General features: G+C 56.0%; 1 protein-coding gene across 1 annotated transcript; it reads left to right on the top strand.

Annotated features, from left to right (window-relative positions):
- Positions 1 to 4,290: 4,290 nt before the first annotated feature.
- Positions 4,291 to 17,700, top strand: RRP1 (ribosomal RNA processing 1; the record flags this gene model as incomplete). Its single annotated transcript, XM_080696047.1, has 15 exons — positions 4,291 to 4,423; positions 5,029 to 5,111; positions 6,413 to 6,470; positions 7,714 to 7,799; positions 8,847 to 8,908; positions 11,745 to 11,874; positions 12,656 to 12,720; positions 12,863 to 13,047; positions 13,388 to 13,476; positions 13,913 to 14,036; positions 14,229 to 14,302; positions 14,953 to 15,050; positions 15,296 to 15,315; positions 16,301 to 16,414; positions 17,483 to 17,700. The coding sequence occupies 15 exons, from the start codon at positions 4,291 to 4,293 to the stop codon at positions 17,698 to 17,700; spliced, it is 1,539 nt and encodes a 512-aa protein (XP_080552173.1).
- Between the last annotated feature and the right edge of the window lie 1,764 nt (positions 17,701 to 19,464).

Genomic DNA, 19,464 nt, shown 5'->3' with positions numbered 1-19,464 from the left:
CCTCCTCAGCTACTGAGTGGGACCTTGTTTCCAAATAAAGTATAAAGTGGGTCTGGAAGTGAGCCCGGAGGCAGAGGGCCCTGGTCCCACCCCAGGAACAAGAACAACAAGACTTGCTTCTCTGTGGTCTGCTGTATCTTTCTAAAGTTTATTTTAAAGGCCTTTTTCTCTTAGGAAAAAGTTGCTTTGTTTTAGAATGGTGCATACTTTGAAAAGCTAGTAATATTGTGGGAAAATCTAAGTCTGTTAGTAAAATAGGGTTACAAAGTTATCACTACAGTGTGATTAAACTCTTTAACCTTAATTCAGGTGTGGTGGTGCACACTTGTAACCTCAGTTCCTCGGAGGCTGAGACAGGAGGATTGCAGGTTGGAGGCCAGCCTCAGCCACTTAGCGAGACTCTGCTTCAAAACAAAATATGAAAAGGGCTGGGGTGTAGCTCAGAGGTATATGCCCCTGGGTTCCACCCCCAGTGCCCCCAAACCACCACCAGCACAATCTACCGCCGTGCATAGGAGTGCAGAGCGGAGGTGCGGGCACCGTCCTTTGGGCCACGGGAGCTTTCTTCTGCCCTTGCCCCTGTACCAGGGGCTTGAGAGCCAGTGTGGGGGCGCAGCATGGCAGTGAGTGAGTGAGCAGGAAGCCGGTGCCCAGGGCCGTACCCCAGAGCCAGCAGGCAGGAGGCTGGCACCGCAACAGCCGGGCCCAGGGCACTGCCACGTGCGCACACCTGCTCCCTCAGCTGTGCGCCCTCCTTCCAGGGGGTACAGCTAGGAGGTCAAATGCTCCTGGGTTCACTATCCAGTGCCACAAAAAATAAGATTAAATTTAAAAAGGAGTAGGTGTAGATCAGAGGTAGAATCCCAAATCCCCAGTATCAAAAAAAAAAAAAAAAAAGTTTTAAGCCGGGCGTGGTGGCGCACGCTTGTCATCCCGGCATTTGGGAGGCTGAGACCAGAGGATCGCGGTTCGCGGCCAGCCTCAGCTACTACTTAGTGAGGCCCTCTGCAACTCAGTGAGACCCTGTTTCAAAATAAAGAATGAAAAATAGGGCAGGGGTGTAACTTGGAGGTCAGATGCCCCTGGGTTCCATCCCAGTCAACAACAACAACAACAAAGATTTCAAAAGTAAAAAGAAAGTTGGTGAGAACTGGGGAGACACATCCGTTTTCACCCTTACAGAGGTTGTACGCACCCGTGAGCCCTGCGGGCTGCGCTTCGCTTCCCTGGATCCAGGACCCTGCTCCGCGTGAGCGTGTAGAGACGTGTGTGGTCTGGGTCCCACGAACAACCAACCCCAGGCTGCTGCTCTCCCTGCGATCTCGCGTTGACCGCCTCCTGTCCCGGGGGTCTCCCCATACGCGAGGTTTACTTGACAAAAACTTGGTCTGAGTGGATGCGTGTGACCTCTTAGAAAGCGTGGTTTTGCTGGGTGCGGTGGCACAAGCCTCTACTTCTAGAACTTGTGAGGCCGAGACAGGAGGATTGCAGTTTAGAGGACAGCCTCAACAATTTAGCAAGACCCTGTTTCCAGATAAAAAGGGCTGGGAGTGTAGCTGAGAGGCCCCGGGTTTAATCCCAAGCACCACAAAAATCAAAGGCAAGCAAGCATTGTTTTGCTCCCACGCAAAGGAGGCCGGAGCTGTCACCACCTTGTGATGAGTGCTGGGCCTCGGGCCTCAGCCGCCTTCTCTAAATCTTAAGGGTCCTGCAAGGGAGGGCCCACGCCTGCTCGTTGGTAGAGGGACAAGGAGGCGTCCAGCTTGAGCAGTTCCCCAGGGCACTGAGTAGTAGCGGAAGGAGGGGCCGAGTGTGGTGCCCGTGTCCCAGCCAGGACGGTGCCCAGCCCGGAACTCTGAAGGGCCTGTGCTGCCTCCATCTGGCCGGCCTTCCTTCCTTCCTTCTTTTCCTTTCTTTCTTTCTCTCTGTGGTACTGGGGGTGGATCATCCTCCACACTACACCCCCAGTCCTATTCTTTATTCTTTATCTTGAAATAGGGCCTAAGGAGCTGAGGCTGGCTGTGAACCATAATCTTCCCGTCTCAGCCTCCCAGGTACTAGGATTACAAGCATGCGCCACCATGCCTAGCCCCATTTTATTTTGAAACCGGGTCTTGCTAAATTGCTTAGGCTGGGCTCAAACCTGTGATCCTCCTGTCTCAGCCTCCCAACTACAGGGATTACGGCACGTACCACTGCACCTGGCTCAGACCCGTATTCTCTTGAAGGCACTATCTCTCCTTCAGGCATTCTAGGAATTTAGCAAGTCAGTGTTACTTGCAGAAAGCGGCCTACCTTCTTGCACGCGCACCAGGGCAGCTGCTCTCTGGAATGCTGGTCGTACAAAGCACGCTTAGCGCGCGGACGCCGAGGATGTCACCGCTTCTGCAGCCTGACTGTGTGGTGACCGGCACGCGGCTGAAGCAGCACTGTGGAGGGAACAGGTGTCACTCATCCAGCCGCCACCACTGGACAGAGCACCACAGAGGCGGGAGCACTGCCGGGGTGGACATTGTATAGTGACAAGAAGAACTCCCGGGAAATAACTGTGTTTATTTAGGTACTGGCGATTGAACCAGGGGCATTCTACGCAAGCCATACCCCCATCCCACCTACCAGGAGCCTCAGGATGTGGCCTTCATTTGGAAATGAAGCCAGGGACTGGGTCAGCTGGCTGCTAGCACCCGTGTCTGGCTTTCGCTGTTTCTGTCAAGTCCGTGGCGGACGGGACCCAAGCTGTACCTCCAGCCCTTTTGCATTTTTATTTTGAAACGGGGTCTCACTAGGTTGCTAAGATTCTTGCTATGCTGCTGAGGCTGACCTTGAACCTGCGATCCTACTGTCTCAGCCTCCCAAGTACTGGGATTACAAGTGTGCGTCACCATTCCTGGCTGGAAATAATGTTCTCTGCAGAACTGAAAAATATCTCGTGGCTAAGTGATTAAGATCTCGCGTAGGTCATCTGGCCATAACTCCTCTTGTGAGGAGGCTCCTCCGCCTCCATGCCCACTTCCTGTATAAACTGCCCCGAAGTCAGCCTCCAGGAGGATGGGCTCTGGTCACGAGTCCTCATGTTCTTGGGCATCTGGCTTTTTGAAGAAAGTCCTCTTCTTGCCTCAGCCCCCTCTCCACTTATCTGGACTACTGTGCACAGCGCTGGCCTTGGGGTCCAGAGTGTCAGGAGTCCCGACTCTACTGCGTGCTCCTGGCAGATCTCCGAGCCAGGGGTGATCCTGGCCCTTTAAAGAACTCTTGCTGGGCTCCATTCTACACAAACACCAGCCCACCACTGGAGTCCTGCATGACCATCCAACATCTGGCCCACACACAGGCCTTCCCTACTGGCCCAGGGACTTCAGTGGCTTGTTTTCTGAGCCGGCACCTGCAGCTGTGCAGACTAGTAGCCTTCTGCCCTCTTCTGTGCAGCCTTCACTTGTTTGCACATGACGTGAACTTTTTTTTTTTTTTTTTTTTGCGGGTCTGGGGTTGGAACCCAGAAGCATTCTCTTTCCGAGCTACACCCTCAGCACTATCTTTTATTCTTTATTTTGAAACAGGGTCTCACTGAGTTGCAGAGGGCCTCACTAAATATCTGAGACTGTCCTTGAACCTGTGATCATCCTGTCCCAGCCTCCCGAATGCTGGGATCACAAGCGTGCACCACGCCCGGCAACGACGTGAACTTTCTTTCATTTTTTTCTTTTCTTTCTTTCTTTTTTTTTTTTTTTTGTGGTACTGGGAGGGGGGGGACCAGGGGCTTTTCTACCTCCGGGCGACACTCCCAGACCTATTTTATACTTTATTTGGAAACAGGGTCTCACTCAGTTGCTGAGAGCCTCACTCAGTAGCTGAGGCTGGCTTCGAACCTGCGATCCTCCTGTCTCAGGCTCCCAAGCGCGGGGATCACCAGCGTGCCCACCACGCCGGCTCGGGACGCCTGAAGGGCTCAGGACGCCGTCCCGAGCCGCGGTGCTGTCCCGCCAGAGTCGCGGGCTGAGGCCTCGGGGCCTGGGCGGCGCCCGGGGTGATGGCCGCCCTCCGCGGCGTGGAGGGGCGCGGAGCGAGCGCCGCCCTCCCGGAGGCCCCCGGCCCCGCGGTGCCCGGCCGGCCCGGCGGCTGCGATGGCGCGCTCCGGCCTGTGCGCGGCGCGGGCGTGCGGCCCGGGTCGTCGCGGGAGGATGACGTACGCGCGCGCCGCCGCGGGGCGGGGCAGGGACGCCGGCGCGGTGACGTCACGCGCGCGCCGCCGCTCGGAGCCCGGCGCGCGTTTCCCGGCCCGGTGCGGTCGCCATGGGTCCGCGCGCCCAGCTCCCGCCCGAGGTCCAGCTGGCGCAGCGCCTGGCGGGGAACGAGCAGGCGACCCGGGACCGCGCGGTGCGGAGGCTGCGCAAGTACATCGTGGCCCGCACCCGGCCGGCCGCAGGTACGCGCCCCGCCACGTGGGCCGCGCCCCGGGCAGTGGCCGGCCGGGCGGGCGGGCGGGCCCTCGGCCGGGCGGAGGACGCGCCTCCTCGCTCCTCGCTGGGCCTGCGGCTTTGCTCGCGTTCCCGCCCTGCGTCGGCATCTCCGGGGCTTTGGAAGTGCAGGGCCGCGGGCCTGCCGCTCAGAAGCCGGGGGTGGGCCCGCCACCTCTGCTCCAGGCCTGGGGCGTACGTCCTCCGAGAGTGTGTTGCTTAGCCTCCCTTGCTGGTCCTGACGACTGAGTTATTTTCTTCTCAGTGTCTGAGGCCAGACGCAGAAAAGTACACGACTCCTTCATGTAATACTGCATGAACTGGCACCAGTAAATGGAACGGGGGCCCACGATCTACTCAGGAAGGTTGGGAGCAGATTTTGAGTCTCCCGAAGGGGTACCCTGTCTGTTTCCTGTAGGGTCTCAGTAAGTGTTGAATGCGTGCATATAGTTACCTAGAGGAGACCCCCCGCCGCTCTCCAGTCGCCTTGACGATAGAGTGGACCGGTCGAGGCAGTCACAGCATAGCCACAGCACCATAAGCTTAGGTTGAGGATGCTGCTCTTCTGATGCAGGTGGTTTTACACACGATGAGCTGCTGAAGATTTGGAAAGGACTGTTTTACTGCATGTGGATGCAGGACAAGCCACTCCTACAGGTGATGACTGGGAAGGTAGCCTGATGGTGGGAGGGCGGGCACGTGTGGACCCCATTCTAATAAGGCGGAAGAGATTGTGTGAAGCTGTGTTGGCTGGATGCTTTATTGTATATGGCGGGAGGGGCCAGCCTGTGGTTCGTGGCGCTGGCCTTGCAGAGGACAGGCATGGTTTTTTCAGTTGCTTGTCCCCAGTGCTAAAATGATGATGATGATTTTCTTCCTTTTTTTTTTTTTTCCGTATTGGAGATGAAACCCAGGGGCATTCTACCTCTGAGTGACACCCCGACCCTAGCTTTCTTTTCTATTTATTTATTTATTTATTTATTTATTTATTTATTTATTGTGGTACTGGGGATGTGAAACCCAGGGGCATTCTACCTCCGAGCTACACCTCCAGCCCTATGTTATTCTTTATTTTGAAACAGGGTCTCACTGAGTTGGCAAGGGCCTCAACTAAGTAGCTGAGGCTGTCTGCGAACTGTGATCCTCCTGACTCGGCTTCCCAAGTGCTGGGATTACAAGTGTGTGCCACCATGCCCAGTTTTTTATTCTTTATTTTTGAAACAGGGGTCTCACTAAGTTGCAGAGGGCTTCACTAAGTAGCTGAGGCTGGCCACAAACTTTTGATCCTCCTGTCTCAGCTTCCCAAGGACTGGGATTACAGACCACCATGCCTGGCTCTGAAATGATGGAATTTAAGGCGTAGAAGGCAGGGGTTTTGTTTTGTTTGTTTTGTTTTGTTTTTTGTTTTTTTTGCGGGTCTGGGGATGGAACCCAGGGGCATTCGACCTCTGAGCTACACCCTCCTGCCCTATTTTTTATTCTTTATTTTGAAACAGGGTCTCACTGAGTTGCAGAGAACCTCACTAAGTAGCTGAGACTGTCCACGAACTGCGATCCTCTGGTCTCAGCCTCCCAAATGCTGGGATTACAAGCTTGCACCACCACGCCTGGCTCTAAGGCAGGTCTTCTGAAACAAGGATTTTCCTGCTGGCCTTTCGGAACAGTGGTACTCTAATTTATCAATTGTTTGCTCCTCAAAAATCACCTGGGAGCCAGGTGTGGTGGCACACGCTTGTAATCCCAGCATGGAGGCTGAGACAGGAGGATCATGGGTTTGCGGACAGCCTCAGCTGTGGGCCTCGGTTCACAGAGGTGGCCTTGCACGTTGTGGGTAGGGACCTGCACATCTGGAGAGCACTGGAAGCCAGTTCAGTGAGGAGGGGACATGTGAGTGTGCGGGGCTTGCTGTCATTAGCCCAGTGCTTCAGGGGCTGAGGATGTTTTTTCTCCTTACACAGGAGGATCTAGGAAGAACCATTTCCCAGCTCATCCATGCTTTCCAGACCACAGAGGCACGTGAGTACACTGCTGTAGCTAAGCCCACTCAAATGCCAAAGTCACTGAGATCAAAGCCTCCGGACACAGAAATGTTTTCTAAAATCTGGAGTGAAGTCAGGCATGGCGGAGCACGCTGTAATCCCAGTATTCGGGAGGCTGAGACTGGAGGATCTCAGTTTGCAGACAGCCTCAGCTACCTAGTGAGGCCCTGTTTCAAAATAAAGAATAAAAAATAGGGCAGGGGATATAGCTTGAGGTCAAATGCCCCTGGGTTCCATCTCTAGAACCACCCCAAAAAAAATCTGGAGTGAGAGCGAGGCAGCTTTGGAGTGCGCCTGTGTGTGGAGCATAGCTAAGCGCTCAACCTGAACCCATTTTTGCAAGGAGACTCGCACAAGAGTGAAAGAGCCTGGGTTCTTCATCTTTGTGGGGTTTTTGTGTGTGTGTGGTACAGGGGGTTGAACTCGGGAGCATTCTCCCTTCGAGCTACACCTTTAGTCTATTTTTTCCAAGAACTGTGGGGCGGTCACTGTGTTCAGCGCCTTACCTAAGTGCTTACTTGGTGAGCACTGTGTGATTTAGTGACACGGGCCCCGTGACAGCCTCTGGCCAGCCTCAGCAGTCGCAGAGACTCTATAGTGGGAGACTGGTTTCCCTGTGTCCCGAGCCCGAGGTGCGAGCCAGACTGCTCCTTCCAGGCCTCCGCCTTGATTTGCAGACGGCGTCTTCTGCCCTTGTCCTCACTTGGTTCACCCTGTTGGTGCTAGTGTCCCGATCTCTTCTTACAGGGACGCCAGCCCACCCTAGTGGCCCTATTTTACCCTAATTACTATACAAAGACCCTGTGTCTTGTTCAGCCTGGGGCGCGGGGGTTTTGGGGGGCACGGTTGAGCCCCTTAAATGCTGTGTGTGACTTGCTGGCATCAGTAGGGTTCCATAGCCGATTAGGCTTATGGGCCCAGTGGGATGAACACCGAGCATCCGGACAGTGCTGCTCAGTGGCGCCTCCTGGGAGGCCGGGCTGAGCAGCCCCTCTGCCCGCCACCCTCTCTGCGCCTGCCTTTGGAGAACGTGGTCTTGGTTTAGCCTGAGCTGTTCTGTGTTTCTTGTTGCCCGAGAGCCCTGGCTCGGCACACGGTGAGGGGCCCAGAGGCTGCAAGCGTGTGGCTTCTGAGCGGGGAGCTTCTCTCCCCTCCTGGCCCTCCCACAGTGGATCCGAGTCCCTCTGGTTCTGGCATTTACGTGGGCTCTTTCCCCTTAGAGCACCTGTTCCTGCAGACGTTCTGGCAGACCATGAACCGGGAGTGGGCAGGCATCGACAGATTGCGCCTGGACAAGTTCTACCTGGTAAGGAGGACGCGCTTTCCCAGCCGGTGCTGGCCTGCGCCCTCTCGGCCCTGTGTGTGCAGCTTGGACCTCAGCCAGGCAGGCTGGGGCACTCCAAGGACTTTCAGGATCCTGAGCGTTTGTGCCTCGCCTTGGAGGCTTAGCTGTGGGTGAAGAATCCTGAAGCCACCGAGGTGAACTAATGATTGAGAAGGAGCTGAGTGTGGCCCTCCTGGCGAGAGGCAGGCGAGAAGTGAGGTTCACGTCCGCCAGGCTGGGTGCCTAGGCCCTGTTCTGCCACCGCCTCCCTCCCCTCAAGCTCGGTGGCCTGCTCCAGCCCGTGTGGACAGTGCGAGCGGTGGAGACGCTCAGAGAGGGAGGGGCGGCCGCTGAGGCGCTGTGGGCGTGGGGAGGCCTGGGCCAGGGCTGCCTGTTGCAGGATGCAGGTCTGTGGGACCGGGCAGTTCTGTGTGGGCCGCCGTGCTGAGGCGTTTTGGGCTAAGGTGTGATGAGTCCAAGCATCCCTCCTGGCCCCCGTGACTGAGTCCAGTGGCCGAGCCCGCTGCAGGAGCTAGTCTCATGGTGCACCGTGGGGAGGCGCGGCCAGCTGCTGGTGTGAGCTCTGCAGAGAGGCTCTTGGTCCATGTGCCCCGGTTGCTTTTCTCTGTGACCTGGATCCCAGGGCCACGTTGTGCTAAGGTCCCAAGGCTACAAGCAGCCTTGGCGGTGGGGAGGGGCGCCACTGGCGTGCTGGCTGCCTCTCACCTTGATGGTGCGTCCCTGAGCGGGGACCACGGCCTGCTCCCGCTGATGGGAGCGGAGGCCTTGCGGGACTCAGGGACGCCCTGCCCGCTTCTGACCCGGCTCTGCTGGGCTTTGCCCCGGGAGGGGCTCTGCTTTTGCCCAGTCCTCACCCTGGTGGCCGTCCTGTAGTTTGCTCCAGGTGATCTCAAGAATTCTGGCGCAGCAGCGATCCCGTGGCCGGGGCCTTGCCGGGAGGCCAGTGTCAGAGGAGGGAGGCCGGGCATCCGAGCCGTTTCCTCTAATCTGCGGCTCCTTTCTGTCTAGCTCATGCGGATGGTCCTGAATGAGTCCCTGAAGGCCGTGAAAACACAGGGATGGGAAGAAAGGTTGGTCTGCACTGTGTCCCCGGAGTCCCGTCCTCAGCGAGGTTGGGGTGGGGTCATGCACGCTCAGCCTGTCCCTGGGGATGGGATCCCGAGTTTCTCTAATCATTCTGTCGTAAAGAGATGTTAGTCTTTCCATCGATGGGCACCCTGATAGTGCTGAGAGTGAAGACAGAAGAGTGAGGGTGTGAGAGTGTGTGCGTGTGTGTGTGGGGGGGCAGTGGGGATTGAACCCAGGGATGACATTGTACCTCCGAGCTACATCCCCCAGCCCATTTTACTTTGTATTTGGAAACAGGGTTTCTGTGGCTTTCAACCCACAATCTTCTGTTCTCAAATTCCCAAGTACAAATGAAGGTTTGGTTTTTTTTTTATTTTTTTGTTTTGTTTTTGGTGGTACTGGGGTTCCTGGAAGCCCTTCTACCTCCGGGCTACACTCCCACGGGCTACACTCCCAAACCTATTTTTTAATTATTTTATGTGGAAACAGGGTCTCTTAAGCCAGCGAGGCTGGCTCCGAACCAGCGTGATCCTCCTGTCTCCGCCTCCCAAGCGCGGGGATTACAAGTGTGCGCCACCACACCTGGCCAAATGAAGGTATTTTTAAAAATTAAAAATGGAGCCGAGGCTCAGTATAATGGTACACACTTATAATCCCAATACTTGAGAGGCTGAGACAGGAGGATTGCAGGTTCGCGGCCAACCTCAGCTACTTAGTGAGACCCTCTGTACCTTAGTGAGACTGTGTTTCAAAGTAAAAGGTAAAGCTGGGCATCGTGGTACACACTTGTAATCCCAGCATTCGGGAGGCAGAGACCAGAGGATCACAGTTCTCGGACAGCCTCAGCTACTTAGCGAGGCACTTTGCAACTCAGACCGTGTTTCAAAAAAATAACAAAAGACTAAAAAATAGGGATGGGGGTGTGCTCTGAGGTACACTGTCCCTGAGTTCCATCTCTAGTACCACAAAAATTTTTTAAAAGGTAAAACATAGGGCTGGAGACGTAGTTTAGAGGTAGATTCCCCTGAGTTCATTCCCCCCCCCCCAATAAAAAAAAGGGCCAAGCATGGTGGCGCACACCTCTTAATCCCATACTTGGGAGGCACCAGCCTCAGCAGTTTAATGAGGCTCTCCACAACTTACTATGACCCCATTTCCAAATAAAAAATAAACTAGAGCTGGGATGGTAGCTCAGAGGTAGAATGGCCTGGGTTCAATCCCTACTATCACACACCAAAAACAATTACAAATGGTCCCCGTAGTATGGCTGTCATGGAAATGACATCATTTCCTCTGAGCTGAGAGGGCCAATTCTATGAATCAAAATTGAGTCCGCTAGTCACAGGCCCTGCGGAGCAGGGTGGGTTCAGCTCTCACCCCTGGTCATTGTCCCAGCGTGAAAAGTGCTCTGATCACCAGCGGGCTCACTTCACAACAGTGCTGAGGTGCGGCCGTGTTCTGTCTCACTCGGTCTTCCTCGTGGTGGGGCTTCCGCCCTGCCTGGGTCCTGCTCCCCACCCGTGGTCCCGGGTCACCTGTGGCTTCATGGCCACGCTTGGGCTGTGGGTTTGCTGAGCTCTACAACACAGAGCAGGTTTCTGTTTTCTTTTTTTTTTTTTTCCCTTTCAGCATTAGGAACTGAACCCAGGGGTGCTTGACAACTGAGCCACTTCCCTAGCCCTTTTTATTTTATTTTGAGATGGAGTTTCTTGCCCAGGCAGGCCTCAAACTTAAGATCCTCCTGCCTTGAGTGTGCGCCAAAGGAGTTGATTTCAAGGGTCTGGATACCCACGCCACTGCCCAGCTGTCGGTGGGCAGTGTTAGACCAGAGGCTCCAGCGTGCTGCCCTCGAGTACAAAGTGAACAGAGCCCGCCACACCCTTCTTCCTTTATGGAAATAGTTGGCGGGAGGCGGGCTGTAGTGATTTCTCTGCTTTTGAGTGATTCTCTCCTTAAATCCCCAGTGCGGACGTTGAGGCCGGGGTTTGTCACTCATCAGGACTTGGTGGTGTGATTACCCTGGACAGATCCGCTGGCTCACGATGCCAAGTTGATGTTGAAGGACCACCTTGTCTTGATGCCCTTCCTTGGGACGCTGTATGAGTTCGCAGTCGAGCGAGCTCCTTTGGCCCGCCCCAGGGCCGGCTTGGTTTCTCTAGCGCGGTTGCCATGGCTGCATCAGGCTCCCTCTGGGCGCCTCTTGGCTTTGCACCTGCCCTCAGCTGTCCCCTTTCCCCTGAGCCTGGTAGAGTGTCATTTTCCTTCCTGTAGCAGTGATTCTGTGCACTGGAATCATTGAGGGGGCTCCGTTTTATTTTTTATTTTGAAACAGGGTCTTGTTAGGTTGCTGAGGCTGGCCTTGAACCTGTGGTTCTGTATTGGGATGCTAGGCATTTGCCGCTGTGCCTGCAGTTTCTGCAAGTCCATGTTTGGGGATCTGCACCGCAGACCCCAGGGTGGGGCTGTGCTCTCTGGGCTCTTTGGTCCCAGGGTCCGAGCCCATGAGATCATGAAACCCACATGCCTGTACGAGCCTTTGTCCTGCTGTGTCTTCCCGAGGGAGCCTGCGGGATGACAGCGGGCCATGTCCCAGCCAGGCTGGGCACTTGCTTCTTGAGGACAGGGAGCCCCGGGCCTGCGTGTTTGCTGTTGGTTTGTAGCTGCGATCCAGACCCACGCCATTGGTTGCTGTGCTGACCTGGGGTCCCTGGCTTTTCCCTGTGGATGGAGAAGGTGGCCCTGCCTGCCCGTGTCCCGCTAGAGCTCACATTTGGGAGAGAGCAGGGCATCACTGACCCTTGGCCGCTTGGCGGCTGCTGAATTTGCCTCTGTCCTCAGACAGGTTGAGCAGCTGCTGGAGCTGCTCACCACTGAGATCCTGCACCCCAGCAGCCAGGCCCCCAATGGGGTGAAGAGCCACTTCATCGAGACCTTCCTGGAGGAGCTCACCAAAGTGGGCGCTACCGAGGTGAGGCTGGGGCCACCAGCAGCTGAGCTTGGCGCGTGTGCGTGTGCAGGGCTGAGCTGCTGTGTGCGTGTGCGTGTGCAGGGCTGAGCTGCTGCGTGTGCGTGTGCAGGACTGAGCTGTGTGTGTGCAGGACTGAGCTGCTGTGTGTGTGCCTGCGTGTGCGTGTGCAGGACTGAGCTGCTGTGTGCATGTGCAAGACTGAGCTGCTGTGTGCGTGCGTGTGCAGGACTCAGCTGCTGTGCGCCTGTGTGTGCGTGTGCAGGACTCAGCTGCTGTGCGTGTGCGTGTGCAGGACTCAGCTGCTGTGTGCCTGCGTGTGCATGTGCAGGACTCAGCTGCTGTGTGTGTGCCTGTGTGTGCAGGACTTAGCTGCTGTGTGCCTGAGTGTGCGTGGGCAGGACTCAGCTGCTGTGCGTGTGCAGGACTGAGCTGCAGTGTGTGCGCCTGCATGTGCATGGGCAGGACTGAGCTGCTGTGCGCCTGCGTGTGCGTGTGCAGGACTGAGCTGCAGTGTGTGCGCCTGCGTGTGCATGGGCAGGACTGAGCTGCTGTGCGCCTGCGTGTGCGTGTGCAGGTCTCAGCTGCTGTGTGTGCGCCTGCGTGTGCATGGGCAGGACTGAGCTGCTGTGCGCCTGCGTGTGCGTAGGCAGGACTCAGCTGCTGTGCGTGTGCGTGTGCAGGACTCAGCTGCTGTGTGCGTGCGTGTGCGTGTGCAGGACTGAGCTGCTGTGCGCCTGCGTGTGCGTGGGCAGGATCGAGCCACTCCTTGCTTTCCCCGCAGCTCACGGCTGAGCAGAACCTGCGGTTCATTGAGCCCTTCTGCAAGATCGCGGCTTGCACTGAGGAGTGAGTGAGGCAGGCCTTTTCCCACTCACTCATGGGTGGCACGGCCTCGGGGCTGCAGAACCACTGGGAGTGGCTGGGGTGAGGCGGTGGGCGCTGCCGCAGCGCCTGCTCCAGCAGCCTTCTGCCTCCCTGTGCCCTTCAGTTCCTTGGTTTTGCATAACATCACACGAGGCATCCTTGAGGAGATCGTGGAGCAGGCCCCGCTGGCCATAGAAGACCTGATGAATGAGTTGGACGCACAGGAGGAGGAGGGGGGGGACAGCGACAGTGACGAGGTGTCGGAGGGCGAGCATGACCGGGACCCGCTGTCCAGGAGGCCATCTACAGGTGAGGACTGCCGTGCCGAAGTGGCTCCCCATCTGAGCCACCCACCGATCACATGCAGGGTCGCTTCAGCTGTCCTCTAGTTGTCCCCTTGATTCTGCTGCACCCTCCAAATCCCTCGTAGGTGGCAGCCAGAGCGAGCTTTGGAAACAAGAAGCCCTTTTTGCGCTCCTTACCTGTGTCCCCTGGCGCTCGCTCTGTCCCACTCCTCGCGGCCCCTCTGCTCTACTCCCTAGATGCGCCCGTCTAGGGCCGCGTGTCCCCCGGGACCCACCCAGTGCCCTGTCACCCGGGTCTCTGCCCACCTTACTTACCCTCAGTGTCCTGGCCTCCTGTGTCCCAGTCCGGCCTGTTCGCTGCGTCATGCTGGCTTTCTCCACCTCGTATCACTTGCTTCTCCAAACCAGCCTCTGGTGCACACCTGGAGTCCCAGTACGTGGGAGGTTGAGAGGAGGAAAGGCCCAGGCACTGTAACTGTGCGCGCGCGCACGCGCGTGTGTGTGTGTGTGTGTGTGTGTGTGTGTGTGTTTACTAGGATGGAACCCTGGGACGTTCTACCTCCAAGCTATACCCCCAGCCCTACTTTTACTCTTTATTTTTTGAAACAGTCTCACAGTTGCAGAGGGCCTCACTGAGTAGCTGAGGCTGGCCGTGAACCTGTGGTTCTACTATCTCAGCCTCCCAAATGCTGATATTACAAGCTTGTGCCACAATGCCCGGCCACTGTATCTTATTAAGATCCTATTTCAAAATAAAAAGGGCTATGAGGTGTAGTTTGGAGGTAGAGCCCCCCTGGGCTCCTCCGCAGTACCAAAAGAATAACATTGAAATCGCTTCCCCGCTACTTACCATTCCTGCCCCACTCCAGGACAGGACGGAAGGCGCCGCTTATGGCTCTCCCTTAAAGGGCTTGGGACAGCCCGTGGTGTCGGGCAGCAGTGGCGTCCAGCCTGTCCTGCCTTCATTCGATGCTGTGGTCACTGACTTACCCTGTAGGAAGCTGCACACGCAACGTCATGCTTTGTGTTGAGAGGATGGGGTATCCAGCGGCTGCCCTTCTTTCCCTCGGTGACCACCCTGAGCGCCTCCGCAGCCTGGCTGGGCCTCTGCTGTCACCTGGGTGGGAGGAGGGGGCCTGTGCACACAGGGTGTGGCTTTGAGTTCACAATGTCCCTTTGTTTCAGCCTCCATCCACGGGGGCGACCCTGCGACGGACGAGGAGCAGGCTGCAGACAGCGGCGGTGGACCTGTCCTCCAGGTGGGCGGCGGGGCAGCTGGGCTGGCTCTGCGCCGGCCTTGCTGTCCTATTTCTCTGCTGACTCGGGAGGGCGTGCTGTGCACATGCAGGCCAGCCTTCATGGAGGCTGGCTTAGGGAAGGGACAGGTGGCGGGCCTGCTGTCTGCAGAGGCGGGGTTGTTGAGCGGGCTGGCCAGGGTCTGGAGGGCCGTGCAGAGGCAGGCCCAGGCCGGCTTCACCCCACACAATCCCTACGCCATAGTTGCTGGGCTGCCCTGTGGTCACCCTGGGTCATCCCACAAGCCAGAGCTCTGCAGGTAGGCTCAGTGACCTAGGCAAGTTGTAAATGTAACAGGACTTTAACTGGCTGCTTGTCAAGCTAGTAGGATTTTGGATGTGTCAGGTTATTTAAAAGCATCAGCCTTTTCTTCCCGGCGTTGTGGTGCTTGTCAGGTGGCTGCTGGAGAACGTGGGCTGCAGGTGGGCTGCAGGAAGGGCTGGCCGCCAGGGCGCTGCCCCAGAGCAGGCTGTGGATGGCCAGCGTAGCTGGCTGGTGGCTGCCACCCCCAGAGGACCCACCTGTCGGCCTGAGCGCTTCCCCAGCCGAGGGGCTTTAATGCTCAGCCACGGGAAGCTACTGACCCAGCCTCCCTGGGCTCTTTTTGAAACAGTTTGACTACGAGGCCCTTGCCAACAGACTGTTCGAAGTGGCCAGTCAGCAGAGCACCCCCTCTCAGAACAGGAAGCGCCTCTACAAAGTGATCCGGAAGTAAGTGCCTCGGTGTCCAGCAGGCCCCTGCAGCCTGGGTGTCCGGCAGGCCCTCGCAGCCTCCATGCTGGCCTCTGCAGTGGCCTCGGCCAGATGGCGGTCCTCGAAGCCCACTCAGGGTGTCTCGAGAGCAGGAGGTTCTGGGGGCCTGTGCCGGCTCTGCTGGCCCTGGCTTTGAAGGGGGTCTGGGTGCAGCCTCCTGCAGGACTGCGGCTGCCTGGTGACACTCTGTCTTGCTCTTTCAGATTTCAGGACCTGGCTGGAGGTGAGGACTGGGCTGGCCCCACGTGGCCCTGCGTGGCCCCACGTTGTGGGCATGGGGTGTCTGTGTTCCCTCAGCACTTGTGGTCTGCAGCGGCTGTCCATGGGAGGGGGAAGGCTGATCTCTATGGCTCTCATGCTTGCTGACTGATCCTCAGACGTGAATGTCCGGCGCTGTGCTGTCCTGGGAGGCCGGAGGTGGTGCTACGCTCACTGCCAGTTGGGCAGCAGCGACTCCATTTTGCAGCGTTGGCACAGATGGGTGTTCAGAGAAGCCAGCTATTCCTGGGAACTTTAAGAGTGTTCAGACATGAAGCCTGGCACTTTTTGCTCGGATGCCTGTGAATCCACCGCCTGGAGAGGATTTTTTTTTTTTTTTTTTTTTTGGTGGTACTGGTACTGGGGTTCCAGGAAGCCCTTCTACCTCCAGGCTACACTCCCAGACCTATTTTATACTTTTTTATTTTTGGAAACAGGGTCTCTTAAGCCAGGGCAGCTGGCTTCAAACCTGCTCCATCCTCCTGTCTCCGCCTCCCAAGTACAGGGATTACAAGCGTGCGCCACCACGCCTGGCCAGGAACTTTTTTTGTCCTTGTTCTACTGAGTTTGCCTGTCAGTCCATCCGCACATATACCAGAGCCCACCCTAAAACTAGCACACACATCATAAAAGGAAGTCCGGTCTTTCTTGGTAAAATCCACACGGTCAAGTGCGTGAACGTTGAGCACATTTGATGGGTTTGACCGTAGCATGAGTTTTTCCATTGCCCTCAAGTTCCCCTGCACCCCCACTCAGTGTAAGCCTGTTTGAGAACAGACCTGGATTGCCCTTCACACCAGCCGCTGCCAGCTGGGCAGTGTGGGCTGCACTGCCATTTCACCTGTGGTTGTCGCTGAGCAAGTTGCATCTGGTCCTTGCACTGTGTGTGTGTGTGGGGGGGGTGCTGGGACACCTCAGCCCCCACCCTCAGCCACCTGATTGGTTCTCAGGCACCTTCCCCGAGGATGAAATTCCAGAAAAGGCCTACAAGAGTCTGCTGGGAGGGCGACGGGAGCGGAGGACCAGGAAGCAGTTGCGCAAGGCCAGGTTGAAGAACAAGAGAGGTAGGGCTGGAGGGGACGCCCACCTTGTTTGTGATCACCTGTGGCATCCTCTCCACGCTCCCCTCCAGGCACAGTGCCCGCCGTCCCCTCTCCTGGGGCCCTCACTGTCGCCCCCTTCCTTATCTAAGCCCTGAGGATTGTCCTCTCTGATGGGGTGACCTTCCTCTGCTTGGTCTCTTCCTGACCCACTCACGTCTCTGATCCGAGCTTCGTCCACCCTTCTTTCCGCTTGGCCATGCTTGTCCTCAGTTGCAGCCAGAGGCTGCTGTCCCTCAGAGCCCTCAGGCCACAGGGTGCAATTGGCACATGATGTCCTTGCTGAGGACTGCCCTCGGCCTGCTTGGACCACTGGGTCGGCCGCCTGGTTACTCTGGAGTGGGCAGGACCTGATTGTAAAAGGGAAGGGGCTGGGAGCTCTGTGCTAGCTGAGGCTCCTTCCACATGGGCTGTACATGTGTGCTGGCCTGGCCCCAGGCTCTGAGGCTCGTTCCTTTTTTGGTCCAGGGCACGTCTGCCTCCCCAGCCCTACTTTTTATTCTTTATTTTGAAACAGGGTCTCACTGAGTTGCAGAGGGCCTCATTCAGTAGCTGAGGCTGTCCTTGAATTGCGATTCTCCTGTCTCAGCTTCCCAAATGCTGGAATTACAAGCTTACCACCATGCCCGGTGAGATTCTGCTTTAAAATAATAACATAGATCACTCGGAGGTAGAATGCCCCTGGGTTCCATCCCCACTACCGACCAAAAAAAGCAGGGCAGGGGATGAAGCTCAAAGGTAGAGCAGCCTGGGTTCAGTCCAGGGGAATTGACCTGCACACACACACCCCTGCTCCTGCCCTTGCCCTTTGGCCTTGGGGGCTCCTCCACCTGCCCTCCTGCTGGTCTTTCCGGAGGCCTGATATCCTAGCTCCTCGGGGTCAGGAGCGCAGATGGCCCTGGAACTTGCAGTCCACACTGGATGTGGGTCCTCTGGCTGGCTGCTGCGGCTGTGCACACCCCATGCACGGACTCCTGCCGTCACAGGATCAAGGTGGGTGAGACGGGTCCTGTGGCCTTGCTGTTTTGGCAGGGGGAGGCGAGGAGGCCTGTAGTCCAGACCCCAGCTCGGGAATGGAGAGGAAGAGGAGCAGCAGGAACGGCCCTGAGGAGCACACAGAGACTGGAGGCCAGAGAGGGGCCCAAGAGAAGAGGAGGAGGCCTTGGCAGCCAGCTGGTGCCAGAGCAAAGGTAGTCAGTGGCCGGAAGCTGAAGAGGAGGCGGCAGCGGCCACCGAAGAGCAGGAACTGATATGGTCGGGCCTGGAGAGGTGGCCAGGCCCGGGGAGGTGGCCAGGCGCTTTGTGGGCTTCTCAGCACTGAGGAGACAGCGCTGGATGGATGCCTGTGGCTGCAGGCTCCAGGGGCGGCCGCACCTGGGCCAGTGTCCTCGGGGGCTCCTGCGTGTGGCAGCCTTGGTCAGGAACTGAGGCTTCACCGGTGTCCGGCTGGTCACCAGCGCCGCAGGGAGGCCGTGAATAAAGGCTACGTGGTCCAGCCACATGCTGCTGATGGTGATGTGTTGAGGTCTTTGCATGGACGCGTTTCCGTTTGGGTGGACGTCCAGGGCTGGATTGCTGCGTCATGTGGTTTCCACAGTGGCTGCGCCCTTTGGTTGATAGGGCTCCTACCCGGTGCTGACGCCGTAGCACAGACACAGCTCGGGGGTGCCAATGGTGTTGCCTGTAAGCTGGTGACAGGGTCGCCAAATTAAATTAAACTCAACTAAAATAGAACTGGGGGTAGATCCCAGAGTTAAAGGCCCCTGGGTTCTACCTCCAGTTACTATAAAAAAGAGAATCGTTAGTATATCATTTATGTTCATTTATAACTAATTGGCTTTGGCAAAGCAGCCACCCAGCATCCAAAACTAGCTTAACTTTACTTGGAGAAGTTCTTAATACTTTTCTAAATGCTACAACTTCCAAGTGTTGAATAAATCTCCTGACATTTTAGAAAGAAACAAATCCTCTAGTTTTTATTTTGAAATAGGGTCTGTCTCACTGAGATACAAAGGGCCTCACTAAGTAGCTGAGGCTGTCTGCGAACTGCGATCTTTCTGTTTTAGCCTCCCAAATGCTGGGATTACAAGCGTGCACCACCATGTCTGGCCTGTTTTAATTTTGAAACGGCCTCATTAAGTTGCTAGGGCTGGCCACTAACTGAGATCCACCCCATCTCAGTACTTGGGATTAAAGGTGTGTGCCAGCTGGGCCTGATGGCCCTTGTTTGTAATCTCAGTACTTAGGTTGAAACAAGAGGATCACATGTTTGAGGCCAGCCTCATCAGTACATTGAAATCCTGTTTCAAAATAAAAATGGAAAAATATATATATACAGGGGCTAGAGGTATGGCTAGGAGATAGAATGTCCCTGGGTTCAATCCCCAGTTCCAAAAGTTGGTAGGTAGATAATCTCTATATGATTTATAGCACCTAATACTATTTAAATTTCTTGTGAATTGTTAACTGGAATGATTGAGAAATAATGCTTAGAAAAAAGTCTGCATGTTCCATACAGATTAAGTTCTTTTTTTCCAAATAATTTTTTTACCACAAATTTGGCTTTTTTTTTTTTCTTTTCTTTTTTGGGAAAACTAATTTAAAAACTTTTTTTTTTTTTTTTTTTTTTTTGTGGTTGTGGTACTCTGGTTCCTGGAAACCCTTCTACCTCCGGGCTACACTCCCAGACCTATTTTATATTTTTGTTTAGAAATAGGGTCTCTTAAGCCAGCGAGGCTGGCTTCGAACATGCGCGATCCTCGTCTCTGCCTCACAAGCATGGGGATTACAAGCGTGTGCCACCACGTCTGACCTAATTAAGAAACTATTACAAGCCAGACGTGGTGGCACACGCTTGTAATCCCAGTATTTGGGAGGCTGAGACAGGAGGATTGCAGTTCACAGACAGTCTCAGCTACTTAGGCCCTTTGCAACTCAGACCCTGTTTCAAAGTAAATAATAAAAAATAGGGCTGGAGGTGTAGCTGGGAGGTAGAATGCCCCTGGTTCCATCCC

Source organism: Muscardinus avellanarius (genome assembly GCF_963383645.1).
Source record: "Muscardinus avellanarius genome assembly, chromosome: 5".
NCBI classification, from domain to species: Eukaryota; Metazoa; Chordata; class Mammalia; order Rodentia; family Gliridae; genus Muscardinus; species Muscardinus avellanarius.
Note: the sequence above shows the minus strand (reverse complement) of the source record. Positions and strands in the feature narration are given on the sequence as shown.